General features: G+C 45.1%; 1 protein-coding gene across 2 annotated transcripts in view; it reads left to right on the forward strand.

Annotated features, from left to right (window-relative positions):
• LOC115109675 (ATP-binding cassette sub-family C member 4-like) overlaps nt 1-27,451 on the forward strand; it is a 46,679-nt gene that overhangs the window by 751 nt on the left and 18,477 nt on the right. For both annotated transcript variants that reach the window (XM_029634886.2, XM_029634893.2), the window contains exons 2-20: nt 65-175; nt 499-619; nt 797-1,021; nt 1,266-1,355; nt 1,443-1,606; nt 2,819-2,944; nt 4,184-4,433; nt 4,782-4,892; nt 5,243-5,332; nt 5,791-5,982; nt 6,128-6,222; nt 6,418-6,504; nt 6,635-6,731; nt 7,183-7,398; nt 10,368-10,499; nt 10,670-10,707; nt 11,018-11,118; nt 11,587-11,733; nt 19,441-19,520. In XM_029634886.2, coding sequence (XP_029490746.1) covers nt 65-175; nt 499-619; nt 797-1,021; nt 1,266-1,355; nt 1,443-1,606; nt 2,819-2,944; nt 4,184-4,433; nt 4,782-4,892; nt 5,243-5,332; nt 5,791-5,982; nt 6,128-6,222; nt 6,418-6,504; nt 6,635-6,731; nt 7,183-7,398; nt 10,368-10,499; nt 10,670-10,707; nt 11,018-11,118; nt 11,587-11,733; nt 19,441-19,520 — 2,473 coding nt within the window. The remainder of the gene's footprint in view (nt 1-64; nt 176-498; nt 620-796; nt 1,022-1,265; nt 1,356-1,442; nt 1,607-2,818; nt 2,945-4,183; nt 4,434-4,781; nt 4,893-5,242; nt 5,333-5,790; nt 5,983-6,127; nt 6,223-6,417; nt 6,505-6,634; nt 6,732-7,182; nt 7,399-10,367; nt 10,500-10,669; nt 10,708-11,017; nt 11,119-11,586; nt 11,734-19,440; nt 19,521-27,451) is intronic.

Here is a 27,451-nt window from a genome sequence, read left to right on the forward strand (position 1 = left end):
TACTTAAATGATTTACTGTATACGTGTACTGTACATAAACACATACTTGTTCCTTTGTCACCAGCTGGCTGAATCCTTTATTCCGTATCGGCTATAATCGGAGGCTAGAGGAACATGACATGTACAAAGTTCTCCCAGAGGATGGATCTGAGAGACTAGGAGAAGATTTACAGTGGTAAGTCACACCTTAATGCGCTCCCGAGTGGCACAGCGGGCTAGGACACTGCATCTCTGTGCAAGAGGCGTCACTACAGTCCCTGGTTCTATTCCAGGCTGTATCACAGCCGGCCATGATTTGGAGTCCCATAAGGGTGGCGCACAATTGGCCCAGCGTCGTCTGGGTTGGAGCGGGGTAGGCCGTCATTGTGATAAGAATGTGTTCTTAACTGACTTGCCCAGTTAAATAAATGCAACCCGGACACATTCTGAGAGTTTGATGAATGCAGTACGTTGGATGCTGTGGCTGTTGTTTGAGTGTTACATTGCTATTGTCTGTAGGTACTGGGATCAAGAAGTACAGTGGGCTGCTAAGGACCTGCGCACACCCAGACTAACCAGAGTCCTCATTGCGTGCTATTGGAGGTCCTATTCTGTCATAGGAATATTTACTCTCATTGAGGTACCACAAAAACTGTCTGCAGGCATATACTTACAATATTCACAGAGTAGCTTACCCATGATTGTGTAACTGGTGTGAAATGGCTAGCTAGTTAGTGATGTGTGCTCGTAGCATTTCAATCGGTGACGTCACCCTCTCTGAAACCTTGAAGTAGTTGTTTTTTCCCCCTCTCATCAGGAAATTATCAAAGTGATTCAGCCAGTACTTCTTGGGAAGCTCATCCGGTATTTTGAGAGCTATGACCCTGACAACATGGATGCTCTGTATGAGGCCTGTGGCTATGCTGCAGGCGTCTCCCTGTCCACCCTGGGTCTGGCTGCTCTGCACCACCTCTACTTCTACCACGTGCAGCGAGCCGGGATGAAGATCCGGGTGGCCATGTGTCACATGATCTATCGGAAGGTCAGTAACCTCCAGCTCTCAGATTAAAACCTATATAAACAGGACCCCAAGTTTTTTTTCTTCTTTTTTTTCTCCCCCCACCTTGTCTCGTCACTACGGAAACACTCTTGGCTATAATGACAGGTCATTCAGCTAGTCATCAGCAATCTTTTAAATATCTTTACAGTGCATGTTTATCACACGAGGCATGCAAATTGACTGTTGCGTGAATCTAAATACACACGGTCCTTTGATATCTCCAAAGGCCCTCTGTCTTAACAGCACAGCGCTGGGAAAAACCACCACTGGACAAATCGTCAACCTCTTATCAAACGACGTCAACAAGTTTGATGAGGTAGGCGCTGAAAAGACACATTCAAGATATTTGCGTATCAAATGACACTGCTCAATAGCATACAGCTCTTCTCCCATCCTTCCACAGGTCACTATCTTTTTGCACTTCCTCTGGGTGGGTCCTCTACAAGCAGCGGCTGTGATGGTGTTGTTATGGTATGAGATCGGCCCATCATGCCTTGCAGGAATGGCCGTCCTGGTCTTCCTGATGCCTATACAGACTCTGTTTGGTCGCCTGTTCTCCTCTTTCAGGTACTGTACATGTACCATAATGTATCAATTCAAACTTTATTTGTCACGTGCTGAATACAACAAGTGTTGACCTTACTGTGAAATGCTTACTTACAAGCCCTTATCCAACAGTGCAGTTCAATAAGAGTTCAGAAAATATTTACCAAATAAACAAAAGTAAAAAAATATATTTAAAAAATAACCCAATAAAGTAACAATAACGAAGCTATATACAGGGGGTACCGGTACCGAGTCAGTGTGGAGGCTATATACAGGGGGTACCGAGTCAGTGTGGAGGCTATATACAGGGGGTACCGGTACCAAGTCAGTGTGGAGGCTATATACAGGGGGTACCGTCAGTGTGGAGGCTATATACGAGTCAGTGTGGAGGCTATATACAGGGGGTACGAGTCAGTGTGGAGGTACCGAGTCAGTGTGGAGGCTATATACAGGGGGTACCGAGTCAGTGTGGAGGCTATATACAGGGGGTACCGGTACGGAGTCAGTGTGGAGGCTATATACAGGGGGTACCGGTACCGAGTCAGTGTGGAGGCTATATACAGGGGGTACCGGTACCGAGTCAGTGTGTGGGGGTACAGGATATAGTCGAGGTAATTTGTACATGTAGGTAGGGGTGAAGTGATTGTGCATAGATAATTAACAGCGAGTAGCAGCAGTGTGAAAACAAATGGGGGTGGTGTGTGTGTCTGAACCAGTTTTGCTTTGGCGTTGTAAGTCGCTGTGTGGATACCTTGGCACTGTGAAATAATACTGGTGGAGAGACTTTGATGCCTATTTGATGCCTTCTGTGTCCATGGGTGTGGTGCCCTGTTAGTCTGCTACAGTACTTGTTCCAGATGGGTTATTACTGTATCCATGGGTGTGGTGTCCTGTTAGTCTGCTACAGTACTTGTTCCAGATGGGTTATTACTGTAAGTCCAGGTCTCTTCATTTAAGTGTAGATCAAGTGAGCTTTTGACCCCAGATGCTTCCTCTAGGCTGCGACATAGCCATGCCTCCTGACCGATCTACAAGGGTGATTCATAATTATGGCCCAGTTTGACCAAGCTTTAGTTTAAATACCAGCTGAAACTCTAAAATGAAAGTCAAAGTGATGAATGAAACATGAGTGTAAAATGAAAACCGTGTTTCCCCCCCTGTCATCTGCTGAATGGCAAACATTGCACTGACTCAAATGCCTAGATAAAGTGATTTGTCTCTTACAATGTTTAGGGGCACAACCGCAGCCTTGACAGACAACAGAATACGCACGATGAATGAAGTGGTCTCTGGGATCCGGATCATCAAGATGTATGCCTGGGAGAAGCCTTTTGCAGCTCTGGTAGATGAAGTCAGAAGGTGAATTATATTTGATTGACTTATTTTGTGTTTGATTTCCATGGTTTACGACGATTGAGTCTGAATTGTATAGCTTGAAGTCATCTTTTAACTATTCAAACTCGTATCAGAACAGTTCTACCGTTTCCCAGTGCCAAATCAACCCAATTTTGCAATATGCATTTGAAAGTGGATACTATCCCAACGCACATTATTTCCACATGTTGAAGTTTGTGAGAATGGATGTCCTATTGCCTCTCAACTTTGTGCTATTGTATACATTAATTAAAGGCAGACTCAGCCATATGATGAAGAAAGTAAACAGCATAGTGGGTCAAATTCCACAACTAAGAGCGTCGAAGCACGAGGCCCGACTGCTTTGCTGTTTTAGTCCCGTGGCTACTACACTCTAACAGCAACAGCAAGAAACCAATCTGTACGCATGTGCAGATCCTGTGTGAGAGCGAAGTCTTGCATCGTGCTTATCTCATTATCCTGCGGGGCCGCTTTTGGCATCGTCATTTCGCTGAGTCTACCCTTAAGTCAGTCATAGTTAGCCTGGCCAGGCATGAGGACCCGAGCTAGTCAGAACCTGACAGTGTCCCGTGTTTGACTTTAAACGCGTTAGGTTAGTGTTTCTCAATCCTGGTCCTGGAGACTCAAAGGAACGCACATTTTTTTCCCCCTCGCTGAGACGTTGCATACATAAACCAATGCTTGCGTGCCACTCATGGACAGTGCCGTCAGGCACCAGATTGCTAGGAGACATGATGAGGTTAGCTGATACGTAAAATACCTATTCTGTCATGCGCCAGAAACATCCGAGCAGAGGAACACAACCTTAGTTTTTTTGCTGTAGAACTACACACCTGGTTCTACTAAACAAGGGTTTGTTGAGTTTATTACTGGAATCGGGTGTGTAGTGCCAGGATTGAAAAAAACAAAACACTGTCAGATACCTAAATTAAAGACCTCTTATACCACACACAAGTACTCTCTTCATTCAACAGAATGTCATCTACTGCCACCACTCTCCCCACCACAACCTTAGTCGCCTTATTCTAAGAGGGAACGTTAGACATGATCAACATGTTTGTTCTAATATTATACTGTAGGCTAAAACTCAAGAGGTCAACATCAGATTACATCAGATTTGTGACCTAGCAGCCTTCTGCTCCTTAGGCATGGAACTCACAGTACTGTAATATCTTTGTAGCAAAACAAACATCTGAAAACCTCTCCCTCTCCTTGTACTTTCAGGAAGGAGATCTCCAAGATCATGAAGAGCTCTTACCTGAGAGGCCTCAACATGGCCTCCTTCTTTGTGGCCAGCAAGATCATCGTCTTCATCACCTTCACTGTCTATGTGTTGATGGGGAACAGGATCTCTGCCAGCCGGGTATTTGTGGCCGTTTCTCTGTACGGGGCTGTGAGACTCACCGTCACCCTCTTCTTCCCCAATGCCGTAGAGAAGGTCTCTGAGGCTCTCATCAGCATCCGCAGGATCAAGGTAAACGCTCCTGGATTATATTTCCCCTAGCTGCAGATCTAGTGGTCAAGCTTCCTCTTCCCCCAATCCTAGCGTTAACAGTTAGTAGGGGAAATGCAAAACTGACCCACGATCAGCGTCTCAGGGCAACTTCACACTGCACTAAAGTAAATGCACACAGGAATTAACTAGGTACAGCTGGTAAAGTTGAACATGATACTGCTGTGATTGGACACCTGTAGGCTAGAGTACATCATTATCTGATGCTCTTATATTCCATTCAATGCAGTGGTGCAAGGTTTATTATGTGCCTAAAATGTGTCTGGCCGATCGGCTCATTCAGGGTTTTCTTCTTCTTTTTTCTCACAGACTTTTCTTATGTTGGAGGAAGTTGGTTCGGCGCAGGATCTTGGACTCCCTGTGGCAGAGAAGAAGGACTGTATGGTGGAAATAAAGGATTTAATCTGCTTCTGGAACAAGGTGGGGAAGCCTATTTCAGCATGGTTGTTTTGACCAAGACTCAAGCTCCTTTGGCATCACTAGAAAATAGTGCATGTACAAGCCTGCACCGGGATTTGATACCATGCTCCCATCTGTTATTTACACTCTAAGCCAACCATTACAACCCTCCTAGAAACCCGCTAGCTTATCTCTTCAGTAAGGAGAGTTGACCTTAGATCTCAGGAAGGTGATGTCATGACGCAAATGACCAAGCAGTGTCTGCCTTGCTCCGTTGTACGTAGGCCTGACCTTGAACCTGTATGTGTACAGTAGCCTATATACTGCAAGGATGTTGTTCACCCACTCATGTTCCTCTGTGGTCTCAACAGGCACTAGACTCTCCGACACTGCAGGACCTGTCTTTCACTTTGAGGTCAGAGCAACTCCTGGCTGTCATTGGACCAGTTGGGGCTGGAAAGGTCTGACTTTTTGTACTGTATACCGTATGTGTTACAGGGCATATGGGGTAGTATTACTCAAAAACCTGAGAATATATCAATGATTATAAGAGCGAGGGTATTACCTTGCCTGTGTTTTTGTTCTTGACAGCTGGCTATGCTGAAAGCTTGACCTTAATCTTCATTAAACCCTTACATGGGCAGTATGCCACTGCATTCCTTAATCGAATTACAATTTACTTTCTAATCTTACTTTACACCTGGTAGTTGTACTGCTTAATGCCATATCTTAACTTCTGAGAGGCCCACGCAGAATGTTGCTGCTCTCCACTGCTGCAGGAATGAAAGGCAATCGAGGAGCAATAATATTCTGTGTGCGAGCCTCTCATTTCTTTATCCAAGTATTTTTATCTCAATTATGGGATGTGCATATCACCCTCTTTTTCTACATGTCTTTAATAACTTATCTCATATCTTAGTCCTCTCTACTCAGCACCATCCTGGGGGAGCTGAACCCGGATAAGGGCGTGGTCAAGTTCAAAGGCGAACTGACCTATGCATCCCAGCAGCCCTGGATTTTCCCAGGGACCATCAGGAGTAACATCCTGTTTGGCAAAGCGCTCCACCCTCAGAAGTACGAGAGGGTTCTCCGAGCCTGCGCCCTCAAGAGAGTAAGACTCTCATTGACAAATATCTACCGTCTGAATCGTTGCCTTTCTAGATGCAATATATCACGATAAACGTTCTGTGCACTGTGTGAATGTGATTGATTCCCCGTGATAAGTGTCGTAGTCTGCTACTGTTTTGTATGTGTAGGACATGGAGCTGCTGCCTGATGGGGACCTGGAGGTGATAGGGGACAGAGGAGCCACCCTCAGCGGGGGACAGAAGGCCCGGGTCAGCCTGGCCAGGTACGTCTCTCTCTCTGTCCAACAGCAGTAGTGGAACACATCCACTTTATATTACAAATTGGGCCAAGCGTTTTCCCGAGCCAGGTCATAGGGTCAGGAAAACGGATTTGTGTTGTTTTACGTGAAACTTGTATTATAGCTGTGTGTCATTGGTTAACGTGAATGAAGCTGTGTGTGCGTGTCCTTCCATCCCAGAGCAGTGTACCAGGATGCTGATATCTACCTGCTGGATGACCCTCTCAGTGCTGTGGATGCTGAGGTGGGGAAACACCTCTTTGAGCAGTAAGTCCTTGAGCAGCTGGAAGCATTCCCACTAGCACAGCATCGCTCCCGCATGCATTTTGAATACTTTGACGAAACCAGTAAGCTATTTCTACCTGTTTGTTGTGCTGCTATATGTCTACCTGCCTAGGTGTATCTGTGGCCTGTTGCGGAAGAAGCCGCGCATCCTTGTCACCCACCAGCTGCAGTACCTGAAGGCTGCAGACCAGATCCTAGTTCTGAAGGAAGTGAGTGTGTCTGTGTGTATGCGTACGGGTGGCTCAAATGTGGTACCATACCATCTCTATTCATGGATTGCATATTTAGTCACTATTGTTTGTTGTTGTTTTTTTTACATTTAATGATGACTCCCGGCTGAGAGTTCTACTCAGTGCACATCAATGTCATCGTGTTTTCAGGCCACTAGTGTAATTTAGACAAAACAGTCATAAGCCCATGTTCAGAATGGCTGGGCATCTCTGGACTGGCTGGACAAGCATTTCGCTACACTCGCATTAACATCTGCTAACCATGTGTATGTGTGACAAATAACACTTGATTTGACTTTTGGGCACCAATATGGCTGCGGTGTCTGTAGAACATTCATAACAATGGCAGTGACGTGGCGGAGGTAAAACCATGAATAGCACAACTTGGTAAACACACCTCAGAGGGCTGACCTAAGAACTTTCTTTCTAGGGTCACATGGTGGCGCGGGGTACGTTCACGGAACTCCAGGGCTCTGGATTAGACTTCACCTCGCTGCTGAAAAAGGATGAGGAGGACGAGGAGGAGGGGAAGGGGGAGCCTGCCCCAGGCACACTCACCGGCTCCCCACACACCCTATCCCAGAGCTCTATGCCCTCCCTCTCCTCCTCCATGCATTCTGTGATGGAGGGAGTGGACCAACCAGAGGTGGGTAACAGTGTAGTAACACCCTCCCTCCACACATTTCTGTCTGATCCCCTGGGAGAGCACACACCTTCCTATTCTGTCTTGTTTGTCAGAAGAATGACAGGGGATCATATCTGAGGTTGCATCCCAAATGGCAGTCTATTCCCTATTTGGTGCACTACTTTTGACCAAAGCCCATACTTTTGACCATTGCTCATGGTCCAGCCTCTTCGCTGAGGCACCTGGGAGTCCTATCGGAGAGAAGGAAACGAAGAACCTGATTGAGAGGCAGACGTGGAGGCATCTTAGTGAGATTGAGATGCCTCCATTGCCAAGCATGCTACTCGAAAAATGTTCAAACATTGAACAAATTGACGAATTGAGAGCGTGGATCTCCTTCCAGAGGGACATCCGATTTGGCCTTCCTCCTACATCCAAATGGATTATATACAACCAGCGGGGTTTACAGTTCATTGAGCAATTTAGGAAGCTGACTTTCTGGCAAGAACAAAGGTGGTGGCATCTGCTGTATTACCAATAACAAGTGGTGTGATGGGAAAACATACAGGAACTTCCAAGCTTCTCCACGGTTTTGTATAGATAATCCCGCCTTCAAACGAAGACTTGAGTGAAGTTCTGGTGGTCGTGTCTGTTTTAAAATGCTGGTCTGACCGGTCAGAATCCATGCGCCATGACTGTTTTGATCACATGGACTGGAATATTTTCCGGGGTGCCTCTGGGGACTAAATCAAGGAATACACAGAGTCACCGGATTCATAGGAAAAAATGCATAGATATGATACCGATGGTTTCTTTCAAAAAAACGTGGCTTGATGGCAACCTTGTAGGGGGAAAAGGAGAGCAATGCTGCTCATGAACACGGCAAGGAGACCGGGGACCATTGCATGTATAAATAGTACAAATATGGCCTATGTCGATCGAACAAGATGCAGAGACACAAGTATAGGGACAAAGTGGAGGAGCAATTCAGCGGGTCGGACATGAGGCGTATGTGGCAGGAGCTTCTAACGATCATGAATGCCGCCCTAACGCATGAACTAAACACCTCCCGCGTCGAGCATAACGGCTCTGAACTGCCGAGGAGAGCCCCTGAGGACAACGAGGGGTACGTCCTCACGGTCTCCACAGAGGATGTATGGAAGTGTTAACCCTCGCAAGGCTGCCAGCCTAAATGGTATTCCTAGCTGCGGCATCAGAGTATGTGCAGACCAGCTAGCTGTTGTGTTTTCTGAAAAATTCTCTCTGTAGTTCAGGCTATTATCCCCACCTTCTTCAAGATGTCCACTATCATCCCCATGCCCAAGAAAGAGAAAGTAACTGAACTGAATTAATACTGACCCGTTGCAATCATTTCTGTCGTCATGAAGTGCTTTGAGAGGCTAGTCAAAGACCACATCACCTCCTCCCTCCCAGACACACTCGACCCTCTCCCTGACAGATCCACAGACAGTGCATTCGCCATTACACTGCCTTTACCCACCCGGACAAAAGGAATGGATGTGTGAGGACGCTTTTCATCGACTATACCTCAGCCTTCAATACAATAGTGCCCTCTAAGCTCCTTACAAAGCTCACAACCCTGGGACTGAACTCCTTCCTATGCAACTGGGTCCTGGACTTCCTGATGGGCTGCCCCCAGGCAGTGAAGGCTGGCAGCATTACCTCCTCCACACTGATCCTCAACACGGGGGCCCCACAAGGGTGCGTCCTCAGTCCCCCTCTTGTACTCCCTGTATACCCAAGACTGCGTAGCCTCACAGTTCCAATTCCAAGTTTGCTGACGACACAACGGTAGTAGGCATGATCACCAACAACAACTAGAAGGCTACAGAGGAGTTAGGCACTCTGACGACATGGTGCCAGGTAAACAACCTCTCCCTCAACATCAGCAAAACAAAGGAGCTGATTGTTGCCATCAGGAGGAAACAGGTTGGACACGCCCCCATCCTCATCAATGGGGCCACTGTGGAGACCGTCAAAAACCTTCAAGTTCCTCTCCATACCCATCTCCGAGCTGAAATGGTCAAACCACAGACACCATGGTGAAGAAGGAGCACCGTCGAGAACATACTGTCGGGCTGCATCACGGCCTGGTACGGCCACTGCCACTGACCGCAAGACTCTACAGAGGGTGGTAAATGCTCAGCCGAACGCACCTTTCACAGGAAGGCCAAGAAGATCATCAAGGACCTCAGCCACCCGAGCCACAGCCTGTTCTCTCCGCTTCCATCACTCATACGCAGGCAGTATAGGAGTATCATGGCAAGCTGTCAGACTGGCCAATAGCTTCTACCCCCAGACCATCAGGCTGCTGAATAGCCATGAGACAGCTACCTGCTTCCCGTCCCCCTCCTTCCCCCTGACTTCCTACCCCTCATTCACTTATTTTATTTTACCTGCACTGTTGGAGCTCAGAGCATAAGAATTTCACTGTACCCTGCGACTACATCTGATACCCTGTGACTAAAACTCATCGAATCTGCTGTAGTTAAAACATTTGTCTGCTGCTTCCTCTTTTCTCCCACTAGAGAGCAGTAGATGGTTTCACTTGCTCTACCATCAGTGGGCCGACATCAGGGTTCCTCAACTGGCGGGCAGTCTTGGCCCGCGGGTAGTTTTATTTGGCCTCCCAAAAATAAAAAAAGTAACATTTTTGTTGGACATAACAGGCTGTAAAAACACCAACAAATCAGCTCCAAGGGATTTTAGTTCCAAAGTATTCCCACGCATAATAGAGATCTATGTGATACATTTGTAAGCGAAGAAAGGTTTGAAATTGTTTCAGTCAAATATTGTAACTTGTTAATCTTCTTGCGGTCAATTTGCGGTCTACAAGTTATTTCCAATTATGTTCTGGTCCCCTGATCATCTGCTCAAGAAATTGTCACGCGGCAGAGTCTTTTTGATTGTTACTCTGTAGATGTAGTCCCGGAATAATCATTTGCTTGACTATTTGTGTGTGTTTTTAGCCTGTGCAACACGTGTTGGAGGAGAGTCGTTCAGAGGGAACCATCGGTCTCCATCTTTATCTGAAGTACTTCAGAGCAGGTGCTAACGTCCTGGTTCTCCTGGCCCTAGTTTTCCTTAACCTGTTGGCACATGTGAGTGGCTTTTACACTACAACACAGTGAAGGTATTTTAATGTAGCAATAAAACAAAAATCACAAGTTGGCTATTGAACATTTTCTAACCTACTGTAGGAGATCAATGTGATTGTAAGGAATAATGTGGAAGGTAGAACTAATGTGCTTTTTCATTATATATTTTCAAGATCACATATATTCTACAGGATTGGTGGCTCGCTTACTGGTGAGAAATTCAATGTTTTGATTCCGTTAATACCTAAGTTCAGTTGCTGAATTTGTCCCCAAAAATGACATTGAGTTAACATCATAACCTGTTTGCTTAGAACCGTTTGAGCGCTCGTGGTTGATTTGGTCTTAAGAAATACCATTGTTTTTATGATCCCGATCGATGGCGTTTTTGTTGACTTTGATGTGTTGCCGTTCAAGCTGACCTTTTATCCCAGGTTAGGAACATATTGCTTTGTACCCTGCCTCCAGATTTCTGCTTTCTTCTATTGATGACTTTGTGGCTTTGATTCCTCTGTGCCGAGCAGGGCCTCTGAACAGGAGCATCTCAATGTGACGGAGCCCATCCACAATGGCAGCAGTGCCACTCAGCAGCTGGACCTTGACCTTTACTTGGGTGTTTACGCAGGTGAGGCACAATGAGCTCAGCTCCCTTTGTCTGCCACTGAGGCTCCGCACAACCCAGCCATTCACTGAACACATCCCCGGGCTTTGGCTGGAGCCCAAGGCCTTCAAGGCCCAGTGTCTGTACTCTGTGTGTACGGGCCTCAGCTGCTAGGGAAGATAGGAGTGTTTTTCTTGTCTTCAAGAGTTGGATTGCTCTTAGGTCTGATGTGATTGTCTTCCCATGACTCCCTCGCCTCTTCAGTTTTCCCCTCAGCCTGTGTTCGCAATCACTATTGGCAGCTCAGCCTTCAAGAATAAAAAGTGAATCACTGAGGGAGAGATTGTAGTGGAATCTAGCCCCATTTGGAGTTTTCAGTTCCAACAATGGTGCAGTGAAGTGAACAGTTGACCTGCTTGGAGAGGGGGAAAGTACTAATGTACTCTCCTGATGTATTTGTATCTTTTTGTACCCTGTTCTGTTTGTGTATAGGTTTAACAGGGGCCACCATCGTATTTGGCTTCCTGCGTAGTCTTGTGTTCTTCAACGTCCTGGTGAACTCAGCCCAGACCCTCCACAACCGCATGTTCACCGCCATCCTCCGCACCCCTGTCTGCTTCTTCGACATCAATCCCATTGGTAAGGGGCCCAGCCATCTCCATGTGTACATTTCTTCAAGGACACACAGTATAACCACATGCGTTTTTTAACCACAACGGGCCAGTTAATGTTTCAAGGCGAGATGCCATCCTCACCTGTTTAGTGTCAAAAGTACAGTCGGTTTGCTTACATTTGAGTCCTTTTAAATAACCATTCTGCCCACTAGAGTGCAGACTATTCCTGGGACATATCAGTTTCTGCATTGGCTTACATATACAGTAGGCTAGATGCTCACCTATATCTGTCCCCGCTTTACAACGGCTCTCCACTGAGGGAAACACAAAAACAGCTTTTAGACAATTGATTCATATCTGTTTTAAAATTCCAAATGTTTGATTTGTCTCAGAAATCAAATACATGCACTATTCTTAGTAATATTGTGTTATTAATCAAATCTAAAGAAATCGTTCACGTAGTAATATACCTGCTAGATATGGTTACACTTCCTGGGTGACTATCACAGGGTTATCTGGACTTTAAAGAGACACTTGTTAGTTATATGGGTACTGGGTTTAAGGACAATGCTGTCTATTTGGAACATCCCAGAGTTGATTTTTGTTTCCAAGAACTGCTTCATATAAACTGTAATCATAAAACCAATCACCCAAGAGTTAAATTGTGAGTCAAAATGCATGTGAAATAAGTCTGTGCTTAGGTGTGACGTCTTTTGAAATGACTGAGAAGAGGGTTATCTATTAACCGTGAGCGCGAACCAAAAAGCAAACAATGATATTGAATGAATACTGTTTGCTCTAGGTCTTGGACAGAGTCTGGTATTTGAACGACAGAGCTGAGCAAATACAAGGCCAGTTGAACTGTATCAGAAATCTTTGTTTATTTAATTAGCTTTGTAGGCTGTAGCTGTTTGGACAGAGTGGAGTGGGCAGATGGACATGATTTTAAAACACCACAACTAAGATGACCCACTCTAAAGGACACTTCCTCCTTATCTTCATGTAACAAGGCTGCTTCACAATATGGCTCCGTTAAAAAGATTGTTTCAACAAGTCTACCTGAAATTGTTCAAATGGATTCTTCCCCATTTTAAATTTGACAATTCATCTGAAAGTTGTTGATGCTTCTGTGGTAAATATATATTTTCTCATTTCCCTTTTTTCATTCATAATCCAGGTCAAATATCATGGGCCACTTTGCTAACTACTCTTTTCCTATGCCATTGTTCACCTGTCGGCACATAATTACTCGGGCTAATCTCTCCATAGTGACATGCATGTACAGCACAATCAGCACGGTTGGGCATTTTCAGCATGAAGGAAACTTCTCAGTAGAATGAGTCATAATAAGATGGGAGCAAAACTACAAGTATGGTAGCTTTTTTTGGTAGCGTTGTGGTTTCTGCGTTAGAAGTGTGCGTGTAGTGATGCAGGTTTCTTTAGGACGTTGCGTTTGGAGCAAACAGTGTGGGTCTTAATCTTTGGGTTTTTGTTTTTGCTGCCCGCCGTTCTTTTGTGTGCTCGTCTACCTGACAGCTTATCTGGGCGTGTACCTCCCTGGTAATCTACACATAGGAGGAGCACAAACAGTTTGAATAATGTAACCGTCTGTTTAATAGCGCAGTGAAGGAGAGGCTTAACAGATGCTGCTATCTGATTGCTGTTGTGTTGCTATCAGTAACCATTGATGGACCGGTCCAATCCTTCCAGCCTCAGCCCTAGACTGGAAAACACTCCAGTATGTCTGACTGGATTCAGATCAGACACAACCTTTTTCTATTCAAATATAGGTATATAGGTTCTCCTGTGGTCTTGCACCCCCCAAAAAAAAAATGCTATTGACAACCTATCAAACCACCACAACATATCTCTGCCTTTTTTGAATGTCATTTCTAAAGTTTGTCTTTATCTGTTATGAAGTCTTCTGAATCGTGCTGTACTTTTCTCATGCTGTAATTGTGAAGCAGGTACTCCCCTTGAATCAATAGAACAGACGATAGACAGAGCTATTGTCATCAGTGGTATTGTCAGCGCTGGTATTACTGTGTCTCTCGCTGTTGTTTTCTCTCCCAGACTTGGTCTGTGTGACTTTCCCTTGTGTTGCCAACAAAGTGTGAGTGATGCCGGCGTTGTTAAGGATTTGACAACTGTTTACACTTGTAAGTGATGTGTGCTGCTGCTGTGTTTGATATGTTGTTGGCTGACATACTGTCTTACTGGGAGTTAAACATTACCACTGCACAGAAGTCTGTCTTGCGATTAGATGTGGTTTGTATAACAATTGAACTAATCAATGGCGGATTATGATTGATGGATAGCTATTGTAGCTCTGCAATACTGCTTGGCTAAATGACTTGGGTCTGCCTTTTTTCGTATTGTACAAAGTTATTGGATTGTTTGACAACCTTACGATGTCTCGATGGATTTAGTCGGTTATGATGCATAAAGCGACATTTGAACTTTCACCGAACGTCCAGATATAACGCGCTAGATTTGTTTTTCCAATATGATACTTATGAACATGTTTTGTGATTATTATTATTTGAATCACTGCTCAACCTGATCTGTTCCATTGAAAGCAGCATCATAGAGCAGTGGATGTGTTGAGCTGATGTTGATCCCTTTAGTTTAGTGTCGTTGAGTGGGCTAACGTCCCCCCCCCCCTCGCCCTGGCCGATCAGCACAGTTCCATAGTGAAGTACCAACGGTCATCACTCACACGTACATGCATTCAGGCAACACACACTCATGTAAATATACACACACACACACACACACACACTCCCCTTTTAACCTCTACCCTCACTTATCAAGATAGTTCACCTCAGCGCCAGGTGTCAGTGTCTGTTGACACAGGGAAGCGTCAATACAATGTCTATGTAACGACGGGACAATCTAATTGTGTCTACGGAGGCAATGTTTTTAATGTCTATATTTGTGGCTCCAGTATCGGTGTATGAGAGAAGTGGTGAAAGTGCTGCAGAGAGGACGATGATATCGGAGTGTGCAAATTGAATGTGGAGATGGAGCCATGTGTGTGTGTGTGCAGTGTGGCTGATATAGCTCCCCTTCGCTCACCACTTCCACTATTTAATTGCATGAAAGGGAAGTGGAGGAGATTGCAGGACCCTGGCAGTGTGAGCGGAGAGAATGGATTTAGAATGTATTAGTATTGGCAGCAAGGTGCCGGCGGTGGGGTGGGGAGGTGGCCCCGGCCCCCAGGCCTCTGGGCCTTCGCAAGAGTTCAGGTGAGTTGTAGCCCACCACCTCAGCAGCCTCCAGCCCCAGCAGCAGTCAGCCCGCTCCCCAATTCCCCTGCATTATCGCTTCCGCCTCAGTGAAAGGCCGGCCCAACAGCAGCGGGGCCCACACATGGAGTGGCTCATAGTGGCCCCCTTATCTAGATGTTTACAGGGAACAGCGATTTGCCACACGCCCTGCTCCAGCTCCAGACCCCACTGTTCCACTGCTTCAACTCTGATCGGAGAGCCCTGCCCGCCTAATGTCTCCACCCAAGGGGCCGTTACCTCGGTCGGAAAGGCCTGACATTTCGCCAGCCCCCCCCCCCAAAAAAAAGGGGTGCAAATCACCCCTGGAGACTAACGCCATGAGAAATGGTTTGATATTAATGCTGCTGATATCCTGAAGTGTCTATCCCCCTCCACCACACAATAGGTGATATTGTTGACAGGAACCAGTCGTGATTGACGCTATTGTTCCGGACCTGTCTTACCTCATAGGCATTTCCATGCACTGAATGTCTTTGTGTGACTGTATCCCTGAAATGGATCTTACCTATAGTTTGTGGAGGGATGTCAACTGTATCACAGTTGAAAAGGCGAGCTGCTAGTAAAACAGCTGATTGGCTCTGTGATGCTCTCTGGCGTGTACCCCCTGAAACCATGGTATGATGTAACTCGGGGTAATGTATCCTTTTTCTGTACGCTTTGTCTGCAGGATTCACATGGATTTAGGTCATCTATGGCTTAGACAGTAACATTATACATGCATTATGGGCTCTTCCACAAACACAGTTTGACAAATAATTCACCCCCCTCCTGTTTCCAGAAGAAAGCAGAGAGAGACTAGGAAAATAACAGTCAGCCGCGTTACTTCCCCCTTGGCTTGAGCCCTCCCCTCAGGAAGTCTGCATGCTAAAGGGCCACTCACACTGTGAATAAGATTAGTCTGCCTCCAAGTGTACAACATGCTTACGCCACTTGACTTTGAATCAGCGCTGATTTGGAAGCATTGCTGGGTTGTAAGGGGGAATAATGCTCCGGCTGAGTTTATGCAATGGCTGTTATGAAAAGCCCCGGCCTCGTCTGCATGCATGTTTTTAGGCGGGAGCCGGGGAGCGGGGAGCGGCAGCGGTGGTTTTGGATAAAGCTGTAAGCTGCTTACGGCCGTGGAGAGAAGTGATTACAGGCCCACCACCATGGGACCCTCTGGGAGCCACCGAGACAACTTTTAGGTCACCTCCACATCCCGCCAAACCTCCCATCCATTCTCCCTGCCTTCCTATAGTCAGCTCGTACCCTCCTGGCTGCTCTAACTGAGATGGCAGTGTGTTTTTAGAGAATGAAGCTCACTACAGGGCGCTGAGGCCCTGAATATTAGAGGCCTGCCTAGCGTACTCCATTTATGAACCAGATACTACTACACGGGCTGTTGCAGTGACTGTATTACCGACCACACCGGCGGTCACAAGTCACGATGGCAGTCAAATTCCACATGACCGTTTAGTCACGGTAATTAGGCATCTCCAAGCTCTGATGCTGCTGCTGGTCATTAGTGGCCTACCAAACTTGCAAACTATACTCCATATAGCCTACCTGGGTGGCATGAAAATATACCAGGGGGAAAGGCGTCCCCCATTCGCTATTTAAGTTATTAGATGACATGGTTTTTTTCAGCTGCCCCCGTTTCGTTACAGGTGCATGATAGTGGTCCATTCTAAATCGAAACAAATGTCACATATATTATTTAGTATATGTGAAGATTAAATCAAGAATAGTCTGATGGTTGACAATATTAGCCTATCACTTGTGAATGGTGCCCAGCATAAGAAACAATACCTTTTTTATTGTGACTTGTTCTAATCATCATCGCACACCTCGTGTAGCCTAGCCCATAGGCCTATATGTTTTAATAAGGTTTATATCACAACTAAAGTGGCCAAATAACTTCTTTAAAATTAAGCACATTAATCCGCTTTACAAAGGGTGTAGAGGCTAGTGTGTGTGTGTGTGTGTGTGTGTGTGTGTGTGTGTGTGTGTGTGTGTGTGTGTGTGTGTGTGTGTGTGAGCAGCGGTGAATTTCAAGTTTGGGGAAGGTAATTTTCACCATTAAAAATGCACCTTTTGTATAATAAAAGCATTACATGCATAATTGCATTTGCGTTCACTTTTGATAATGGTGTTTTCCGCTAATGGAACATTCACGCTTATACCGTACTACCATGTGTGCATTGCTGCTCTTATAATGTGAAGAAATACCCTAATCAGCACTTTAAGATAAACGTTCTGATCTGTTGCGTCAGCCACATTGCATAAAAACTGTTTTGATGCTAGTGGTTGTATTAATTTGGGATCTATCGCATCCCGCAACTGACCCAGACCTATGTTTGGAATATTTATGTGAACAGTTTTTCCAATTTATTCAATATTCACCTCGGAATTGGATAAGGACTTGTGCAGTTGTGTCTCTGATGTGTCGGTGTTAACTTGTAGCCTGTGAGAGAACCAATCACCTGACAGAGAGCCGTGTGAGAGAGACGCTTTGGATTGCGCAGCACAACCCAGGAGAAGGGCACAACACAGCATTCTGGGCCGCAAAAGGCATGGATTTTTTTAAGGCTGCAGTACGGTCACAAAGGGGATGCCACCATGAAATTTGAGGCATTGTGTGCTTGTCAAATTGTGAATGAGAGACCATTGGCGTGTGTACAGCCTGCACAAAAAAAAACAAAGCAGAGCTCATGACTTTCAAACAACTTTTTTCAAATCATCATTAGTCTCATCATGCAGCCTTACAATGTCTTAAAAATAAACATATAGCCAACAACAGCGTATAGGAGTACCTGTTTCTTTGTTAACCGCTCGACACAGAATAGCCACATACGCACTCGCTCAAATCTCTTGGAGAAAATATTTTGATTTTATTCAGCTTTGTTCAATTGTTTTCTTCATACTATAAAATAATGCCACGGAATTATAAGCTAATCTTGTCTGCTAAATGAACTAGCCGTTTGGCATAGCCACTTCAGGACCTAACATAAGGACAACTCAGAGTATGCTATTATTTTCTTCTGAAATGGACTACTTCTGGTTCTTCATATAATGCTTCTTTAGACATGTCTAAAATAATGAATTTGTGAATGTAGAGGCTATATTACATGGATTTATTAGGCTTTCTAAAATGGCTTGTAGGCTATGTGTGGAAGCTAGGAGATGCTACATGTGTTTATGTTAATTAATGGTCAATTACCGTGAGACCGACAGTTATTTGCTTGACGATCACCGGCTGATGAAATGTTGTGACCGCCACAGCCCTAGTGGTGGCCTGACATATTGTGAGTGGGTTGTTAAGGTGAGTCATTCTGACTCTTATCTTGAAGTCAAAGGGATGACGATCACCGTGCAGTCTGTTAGTGTCCTTCAGCCTATTTAAGTGACCCTACATGGTGCTGAACAGCATCCGGCCACACGGTCCAGTCTGAAGTATCCTTTCTCCAAGCCAAGAGATATGAGAAGCTCTCCTTTCTGTCCTGCCAGCCTCTCTGCCCATGGCTTTGGGATTAGCTATGACTGGGCCTTACAGTAAACTGTGTGCGCTTGTGTGCGTGTTTGTGTGAATGCAGCTGGAGTGTAATCTTATGTGCTCGGGGATCAGGCTGGGGAGCAACGTTTGTAAAGGACACATAATAAAGGGCGGCAGGAACACCTGCAGAGCCCCGCTCCCTCCCGCTCAAGAATAATGAACACCTGAGCAGATTGGACGCAACTCAATTAACGTCATTGACTCTGGCGGTCAGGACAGAGAGGCAGGTATGGCGGTTCTGTCTCCCCTTTGTTCCCAAACAAAAGGGTCCCCAACGTATTCCGTTTAGAGTAGGGCAGGCTTTATGCAACCCAGACCAAATAATGATTCATTGTTTAATTTAGATAAGTCTTTCTATTTGTCCCATCTAATATCGCCCTCTCAAGGTGTATACATCATTATATTGATATAGAGGCCAACAAGGTAACGTATTTCACTTCAATAGAAGCAGAAACGGACTGTTGCAAAAGGAATCTAAGACATTGAGTAACGTCTTTTACATTTGTGTGCAAAGTCTGCGAACAAATTAGTCAGCGGATTAGAAATATAAATGTAGTTTTGTTCCTCCCAAATGTACGACAAGCTGACTTAATGGTGCGATTTAACAGAAGTCGAAATGAGTCATGTGTTTGCACACCTCCCTGTGAATAGAATTCCTACTACTGTAAGTATTAGACAATGTCACATCAAGCTTTCCTAAGGTTTAACTGACATGAAACTCAAATAATCACACCAATTTATCATTTATTTTTTTCTCTCAATGTTTTTTTTGAAAGCTAATGCTAATCAACATCACACGCCATAGTGAAACTAGATGCTACTACTTGACAGTACACACGTGGTGCAGAATACTCTTTGGTCCACATGTCTAATATGTAACTTCTGTGCTCCATCACCTGTTGTGACCCAGGAAGAATCCTCAACAGGTTCTCTAAGGACATTGGTTACCTGGACTCTCTGCTGCCCTGGACCTTTGTGGACTTTATCCAGGTGAGTCTCACCTCACTAGGTTCCTACTGCCTGCCTCTCTACTACTGCAAGGGGAGGCCATTTCATGCCTGGCTAGTCCTGCTTTGTGGTCCGGGTCCCCTAATCTGGAAACAATTACTGTAGGATTACCCGCCAGTGCGGCCCAGCGCCCGCACAGATTTAATAAAAGTGTCTGCACATAGGCAGAGGGTGTGGCCACGGCCGCCTGGCGGTGCCACAACACAGGCCGCGTCGCCAGGGAACGTGTCAGGAGACTAGCAGAGTGATTGAGAGAAAGAAAGGTGAAATAGAGGAAATAGTGGCTACAACAGGAAGATGTGGAGGCGGTGGGAGAGTAGGAAGGAGAATGGAGGAGGATCTCTGGAGTGGCAAAGAGAGGGATTGTGAGTAGCAGCCATGTAATATGTGGCTGGATGGACGGAGAGGTGCTGGAAGGGAACAGTGGGCGAGGAATGAGACGGGTCAGTTGAAAAGGAGACTATCCTCTAGCATCCTCCCCTGGCTGCTAGTCCACTGCAGGCCTGGTAGCCACGGCCCAACCTGACGCATAGCCAGGTAAAGTTACCCAACGCCACCACACAGCAGCGCAATAACCATCTCCCAGGAAAGAAAGGCCCGTGAAGATGAGCCAGCTCATGCACCTAGCACCACAAAAGAGTGAATGTTCGCCGCACAATCCAATGTAGAGCAGCAGGCATGGCTCCTTGGTTAGGGCCAAAGAAAGGAACAAAGCTGGGCTGAAAATGAATCCCTCCTCCACAATGCATGAGTGATGTTTGTGGCAGATACCCATCTCACAGGAGACAAAAGCCATCTTAAATGGTGAAAGCACAAAAGATCATAAGCACAAAGGCTTTTTGTCCACCATAGTTCCCCCATTTTTAATAATAAGGTGGATAATGGGCAGGGTGAAAGAATAACGTTGCAGAAGGCCAGTAGCACCAACCGATAAACTGTTAAAGCTAGACTAGGTCATGACAGAACAGAGGCTTGTTGTGTTTGTGTTGCACATACACTATATCTTCAAATGTAGCCATCTCTTATTGTAGAAACACAACAGAAGTTTAACAATGCGCAAATAACATACACTATCTTTTAATTATTGTAATTTGTTCTTTGGTTTGCTGTGAGGATGTGTAGCCTAGGCAACCCATGTTAGAACTAGGCTTTTGTTGATTTGAACTAGCTGGTCAAATCTGATATTGGAGCCCAGCCAGATACCTTGCTGGTACTATGCATACACAATGTGATCTTATACGGCAAGATAAATAGGGGCTCCTTGTGTGAGTGACAAAGATGGCATAATTTCCCTTGCAAAAAATTTGGCATGTGTTTTTATTTTGTATCTGTTTTAACATGTGAAATAGTTGCTTTCACATGTTGACCTTATATTTCACATGAAACCATATTTTCATATGTATTCAATTTAGAGTTCAACTGTTAACACCACTTTTTTTTTTTACGTGAGGCAAAATGAACGGTTTCACATTTTGACGTTAATCTCAAAATCACATATGCAGTTTTACATGTGAAAAAAATGTTTTCATATGAAAATTTTACTTTCACACGTGGAATTGCAAGTTCACATGAGGTGGAAATTGTTTTCTCCTTACATGTGAAATGATGGTGTTGAAGAAACAATGTGTCCACATACAGTATGGAATTGCAAATTCTGTATAAAGGTAACTTAGCCTAATAATAGTGTGTTAAAATGATTATTTCTGATGTCTGAGCCATCAATTCAGAGTGTTACTGTTGCAGACACACCTCTCTTCTTCATACATTGGTCAGTGACCGTTGGAAGAAGCCCAGTGACAAGAACAGAAACTATTGCTGCTTGTCTCCTTATTTATCCCTTTTAGAATTTAGCACTGTCAGAGTTCTTTTTTTAAACCCAACAACATCCAAAATACATCATCTATTCAGGTAAAAACAAAAATGTGATGTCAAAATAAGTTTACTTTGAGGTGTGTTTTTATCAATTTACCTGATTTTGCAAACCGTTACATTGTACAAAATCTAGGCAGCAATATTATTGCAATGCTTTTTGTATTAAAAAAAAAACAATCTAAATTTGCTCAAATTGAGCTGTAATTTATGAATTTGCGTTTTAATCACATCAAATCCTGCAATAAACTCAATTACATTTTTTAAATAAATAATTTGACAGCCCTTAGTTGACATTCCGACATGAAAATGCACACGTGAACGTGTAGTGGACATGAGTAGGTCATGGTTGCTCATGGTCACATGATGAGGTAGCCCTGCCTGTGACTTCAACATTAGTGTTGGACCTCTTGGTTCAGTGGTCAAGACGTCAGCATCTCCCGTGGGAAACCCAGGTTTGAATCCCACCAGTTACAAAATCACACATGTGAAATGTCTGAGTCATTTTTCATGAGTCAGACAGGCGGTTTTTGGACACGTGTGACATTTCAAATGAGTTTTTCTTATGGTTTTCCCATGTGACATTTTTTTCTCATGTGATTTGTTCATGTGAAAAATTCATGTGAAACATCTCACGTGTCCAAAAACCATGTCTGACTCATGAACATTTCAAATGTAAAAAAAAAAAAAAAATGTATTATATATATATATAATTATTTTTTTACTTGTGAAATGTTTTAAGTGATATGTTCGCACGGAATTATGTAATACATGTGTCTGAACCGTGATTTTATTTTTTGTAATGTTGGACAAGTGCTTTTGTTAGCCAGCTCTTTCTGCTCATGTTTGCAGGTGTCTTTTTATGGAGCACTCTTTAATGCTTTCAGGAAGGAAGATTTGATCAAAGTATTAGCCGGACAGAAAAGCTGCTGATCCTGACCATTGTTGCTCATTCTCGGAGGGACATTTCCCCACAGTCATTGTTTAAATGGTTGTCAGGGGTAATAAAGGTAAACTCCATAAACAATGGCCTAAGTGGTTTATCTCCCTCTGTGGGGAGAGGCTGCCTCTGTGTGGGGATTTACATCAGAGCTGGGCCCTTTATGGTGGAGTGAGCACTTCACAGCCATCAACACTCCCCCATACATTTCCTAACAAGGGGATTCCCTCAACTTGGGGAACTCAGTTCCATTCCAAAGCCATATTTTTTTCACGGGTCTCATTTAGCCGCAATTTAGTATATTGAAAAAAAGTGTCATTTTCTCTTCCCTTTATGTTATTTGGACAAAGGCAGAAATGTCAATTAAAAGCACCTCAGGCAGTGTAGACGGCCGGCCTTTGTGTGGACTTGACCTTTAAATCCTGGGTTGCCTGTGCTTTGAGTTAGGGGGCAGGAGAGGGTGGCAGGACAATACAGGAGGCTCTGAATGGACCCATCCCTTGTGAAGGCTCTTGCCCAAGTCACACCACTAACTGTGGGGTCCCTGCCTACATTCAATGGCCATCAGTTAAAATGTAGTTTGTCAGTAGAATATGGGTAAGAGACCAAGCCTGTTTGGACCTATCCCCACACTTTGCAATGCTTTGGGGGGATTTTGAACTAAATATTCCAATTAGTTTTCTGGTGACCTTTAGTTTGAGTGGGGCTGACCCTGGTCTCACCAGTTAGTAACAAGCAGAGGCCAATGCAGCCACCAGTCATAAATTACAGCAGTAAAACATCGGTGGTCTGGAGGAGGGAGGAGAACAGTCTGGGTGTACCAGAAACACTTTGAACACACACAGGGCAGAGGAGGATGGCCATTGTTTGAAAACACTGACGGGTGGATCAGTGATCACTGCATAGTGTGGCATATTGTGTGGTGGGCCTCTTCTCTGGTTTTGTGGGATATCAGAACTGCTGACATAGCCGTGAGTGCTGTGTAGGATGGGGTTTCACTGGCTTTCTCTGGTGCCTTTACCAGCCGGGTGACAGAGGAAGTGAAGAATGCACTGGCTTCAGGCACCAGACATACCTGGTTAGTCAGAGAAACACTAGAGGTATGTGTGTGTGTGTGTGTGTGTGTGTGTGTGTGTGTGTGTGTGTGTGTGTGTGTGTGTGTGTGTGTGTGTATACATATATATTAAACATTGTTATCTGACAGGACCATTGTCTTGCTGCATATGATGGAAAAACATGAGTGAGACAAAGGTGAGATGCTGAAAATATTCAGCAAACTAACTTGGGTTATAAACTACACTTTAATTTAGAGCGTGTGTGTCTCTCTATCTCTGTGTGTCTGTCTTTTCTGTGCATTAGGAAGGGGTGTAGTTGTGACTCTGACACCTAGCAGTACCACTCATGGTCATGTGATGGCGGGTAGGCACTGGCCACCTGTGAAAAGATCCCAGTCTCTGTGTGGTCTGGTCTCCCATGGCACTGTGGTCTGGCATCTCTCCTGACTCAGCCAAGCTGGACAACCACTGCTATGAGCCTGGGAACCTGTAGCACGCACACACACACATACACACACACACACACCCTAGTCTACTAGACTTGGCCCTGAGACCGCACCAACAACTCAAATGATGGCTTTGACGATGCGGTTGCTATTTTGTTATTGTGGAACACGCATTGTGGTTTCCTTCCTGTTTCTATGAAAATGCTCATGTGTTTGTTGGTGTGTGTGTGTGTGTGTGACAGAGCGAGAGAAAAAGGCCTGATTTGTATATTCTGTATGTGAGGGCATGCAGAGTGCAGGGCAGCTGCTTTTTGGTGGATGCTAGTGATTTATATGAGAGAGGGAGCATTTCAAAGCTTTCTCTTATTTCCAAAATGGGTGTGGAAATCAGCAGCTTGACTGAGCTCAAATAAGTGACTTATCTTACCTTTTCACAGCACACAAAGGCCTAATCCTGGGACTACTTGAGCCGCCAATGTAGACGGCGACCGAGACCACCACAGTATGTGTCGGGCCCTCCTCACCACACACAAAACACATTGACTGCAGCTTTATGAAGTGAAAATGGCACAGAAAGGGAAAATGTGAAGGAGGTGTCCACAGTAATTTCTCCCAAAGAAAGGCCCAGCATCTGGGCATTTAGGGGTAAAATAAAGCTCAAAGCAGAGCAGAATGGATCGGGTCACTCCTATTGTCCCAGAGCCCAAGTGGAACGGCCTTGCTTTGTTTCAGTACCACTGACCCCTACATTTGATTGTGCCTACTCTGTCAGGGAAACCCTAACCCTACTCTAAGGCAAAGTGTGTGTGTGTGTGTGTTGAACAAATTCCAGCGACGACGGAGGATTTCTTTACCCTTTTCCTCCCTCCATTTCCCGTTATGTATTTAATTCTCCCCCCCAGCGGCCGTCTCTCTCGCTCTCAAACACTGCACGCTGTCACTAAAGAAAGGGAGGATGAAAAAAAGAGTTGTAAAGAAGCGTACCGAGTCCTCATGTCCGGAGGGATGTTTAATTGTCGGGAAGTGTTTATGCTCCGCTCTGGAACAACAGTCGCTATCAGCGCCCAGCACAAATATAGCAATTAACTTCAATTTTCTACATTTATTTGGACATCAAAGACATGATGGTATCACCTCCCAAAATATAGCAATTAGGGGTCAGTGGAGATGTGAATGGTCTTTGGGCCCAGCAGTGTGCCCTGTTGGCATGAATGGGCTGCATGGCATCGCATACCTACAGTAGCTTTCTTCTCTGGCTAAAGGGCAATTAGAGGTAATGCTTTATTTAAACTGTTTATATACAAAAGCTTTTATCCACATTTATGTGCAGCTGGCTATGGCTCGCCTCGGACAGGGAGTTGTCCTGTTGTTCCTCTGTGGGGGTCAGGGTCTATGTGATGTGGATGAGGACAGGGAGTTGTCCTGTTGTTCCTCTGTGGGGGGTTGGGGTCAGGGTCTATGTGATGTGGATGAGGACAGGGAGTTGTCCTGTTGTTCCTCTGTGGGGGGCTGGGGTCAGGGTCTATGTGATGTGGATGAGGACAGGGAGTTGTCCTGTTGTTCCTCTGTGGGGGGCTGGGGTCAGGGTCTATGTTATGTGGATGAGGACAGGGAGTTGTCCTGTTGTTCCTCTGTGGGGGCTGGGGTCAGGGTCTATGTGATGTGGATGAGGACAGGAGTTGTCCTGCTGTTCCTCTGTGGGGGCTGGGGTCAGGGTCTATGTGATGTGGATGAGGACAGGGGGTTGCTGGGGGAGGTAGGTCAGTGCTTATCGGGGCTCATCTGTGTGTAGTGTGGGTGGGGGTTGTGGTTTTCTCCGATGCTGACATGATAAGCGGCAGACCAGGCAAATGCCTGAGATGAAACAGCTAAGGCCTTGGCGACAGTGTTGCCCAGGGGAGCAGGAGAGGCTGTGGCAGGACTCCTCTCTCTCTCTCTCTAATGGATCCTACTGCTTCCTAGACTCCTTCCTTCCTCTCAGATGACCCTTCTATCAGACACTCACAGTAGACTGTACTGCTGTTGGGCCCAGCAGCTGTAGACCAGAATTAGATGGGCCCAAACAGGCTTTTACACTAGACCACCACCAATCTCAGGGATGTGAAAAGGACTAAACTAGTTTTACGTACTGCACATCATGACACATCACTGTAGCAAAGCTCCCAAAAATATTTTTTTGTTGTAAAATATTGTGTCATTTCAACTATTGACAGAAAATAAAATAGACCTGCACATTTTGTTGAAACGTGTAAATAGTTGTGCCAGTCACTCAGTGTGAGCTTGGATAACATGCAGTAATAGTGTGCGTCGCTCCCATCTCACTTTGCAGTCCGGTAGCCTTCCATCACGGCCCAGATTGAAACTTATGTACTGTGAAATTCTCGGGATCCGTTGAGCTCAGTAGTTTCCGCTCACTGCTTGATTGTGTGTGCTGCAGCGCGGCTATGGTGGGGCTGGTAATACCCTCTTATCTGCACTGTAAAACGGAATTGAGTGGCTTTTCATCATAAAACGACATTGAAAGTGATCATGCTTAAACGTGCTCTTAAGCGCCCGATAACATCCGTAATTAAGGTGCTAAATGAAATGTTCATCTGGGAGGGCTAGTCTGAGACCATTGAAGGTAACATACTGATCCTAATCTGTTCCTCTTAGAAGTCTTCTGAGTTTGTTTCTAATTTCAGGGTGTGAGGTTTCAATTTTTTATCAGCTATCTAGTGAATATCAAAAATGCCGCAGAAGTATATCTTTAAGGTAGAAGCTGTATTGAAGGTCTCATACCGGTTTAGCATAATGCAATCTACCAAGTTAAACTGTTTTTCGTTAAATAGAACTCGTTTTCAGATTTTAGGAGTATTGTTTGTACTAAAAGAATGCTACATACAAAGATCATATTTGTGAAAAGAGTCTCTTCACTATCTACTCTTTCCACCAAGTTAAACTAATGAGAGCCGTCTGATATACAATACAGTGAAATAATGCACTGCAAGGTTCTCAATCTGTCGTCGGGCAGGAAACCGGTGTCTGCAACCACCAGGGTTTCCGGTGCTGCTGTGTCACTGCCTGCAGTCCCTCCCGTTCAGGCATCAGATTGCATGTGGCTAGTGGTCTACCTGTGTCAGGTCAGGTGGCCATTAACAAGAGTGATGAGTCATTGTGTTATTGAGGCCTATGTGAGGGCTATGCATTCTGTGTGTACTGTAGTATCAGACACCCACAGTGTGGTTCCCACAACTCTCAGCCAGTCACAGTGACTATACAATGCCTACTGGCTGGGGCCACAGCAACTTGGCGAGGGAGGTTTAAACCTCAGGTGTTGAAGGCAAAGCCCATGGGGGTTAGGGTTAGGGAGGCGAGCCACAGAGGAAGAGCGGCAAATTGTCACCTGCCACTAAGTGCCATCGTCCTCTCACCACTGTGACACACACACACTCTTCACAAATATGCTGCTGCTACTCTGTTTGTCTATCCTGATTGCCTAGTTACTATTTCCCCTACCTACATGTACATATTACCTCAACTACCTTGTACGCCTGCACATTGACTCTGTACCGCTGCTCTCTGTACGTAGCCTCGTTATTGTTATTTTTGTGTTACTATTTT

The sequence above is a fragment of the Oncorhynchus nerka genome, linkage group LG3 (genome assembly GCF_034236695.1).
Source record: "Oncorhynchus nerka isolate Pitt River linkage group LG3, Oner_Uvic_2.0, whole genome shotgun sequence".
Lineage (NCBI taxonomy): Eukaryota > Metazoa > Chordata > Actinopteri > Salmoniformes > Salmonidae > Oncorhynchus > Oncorhynchus nerka.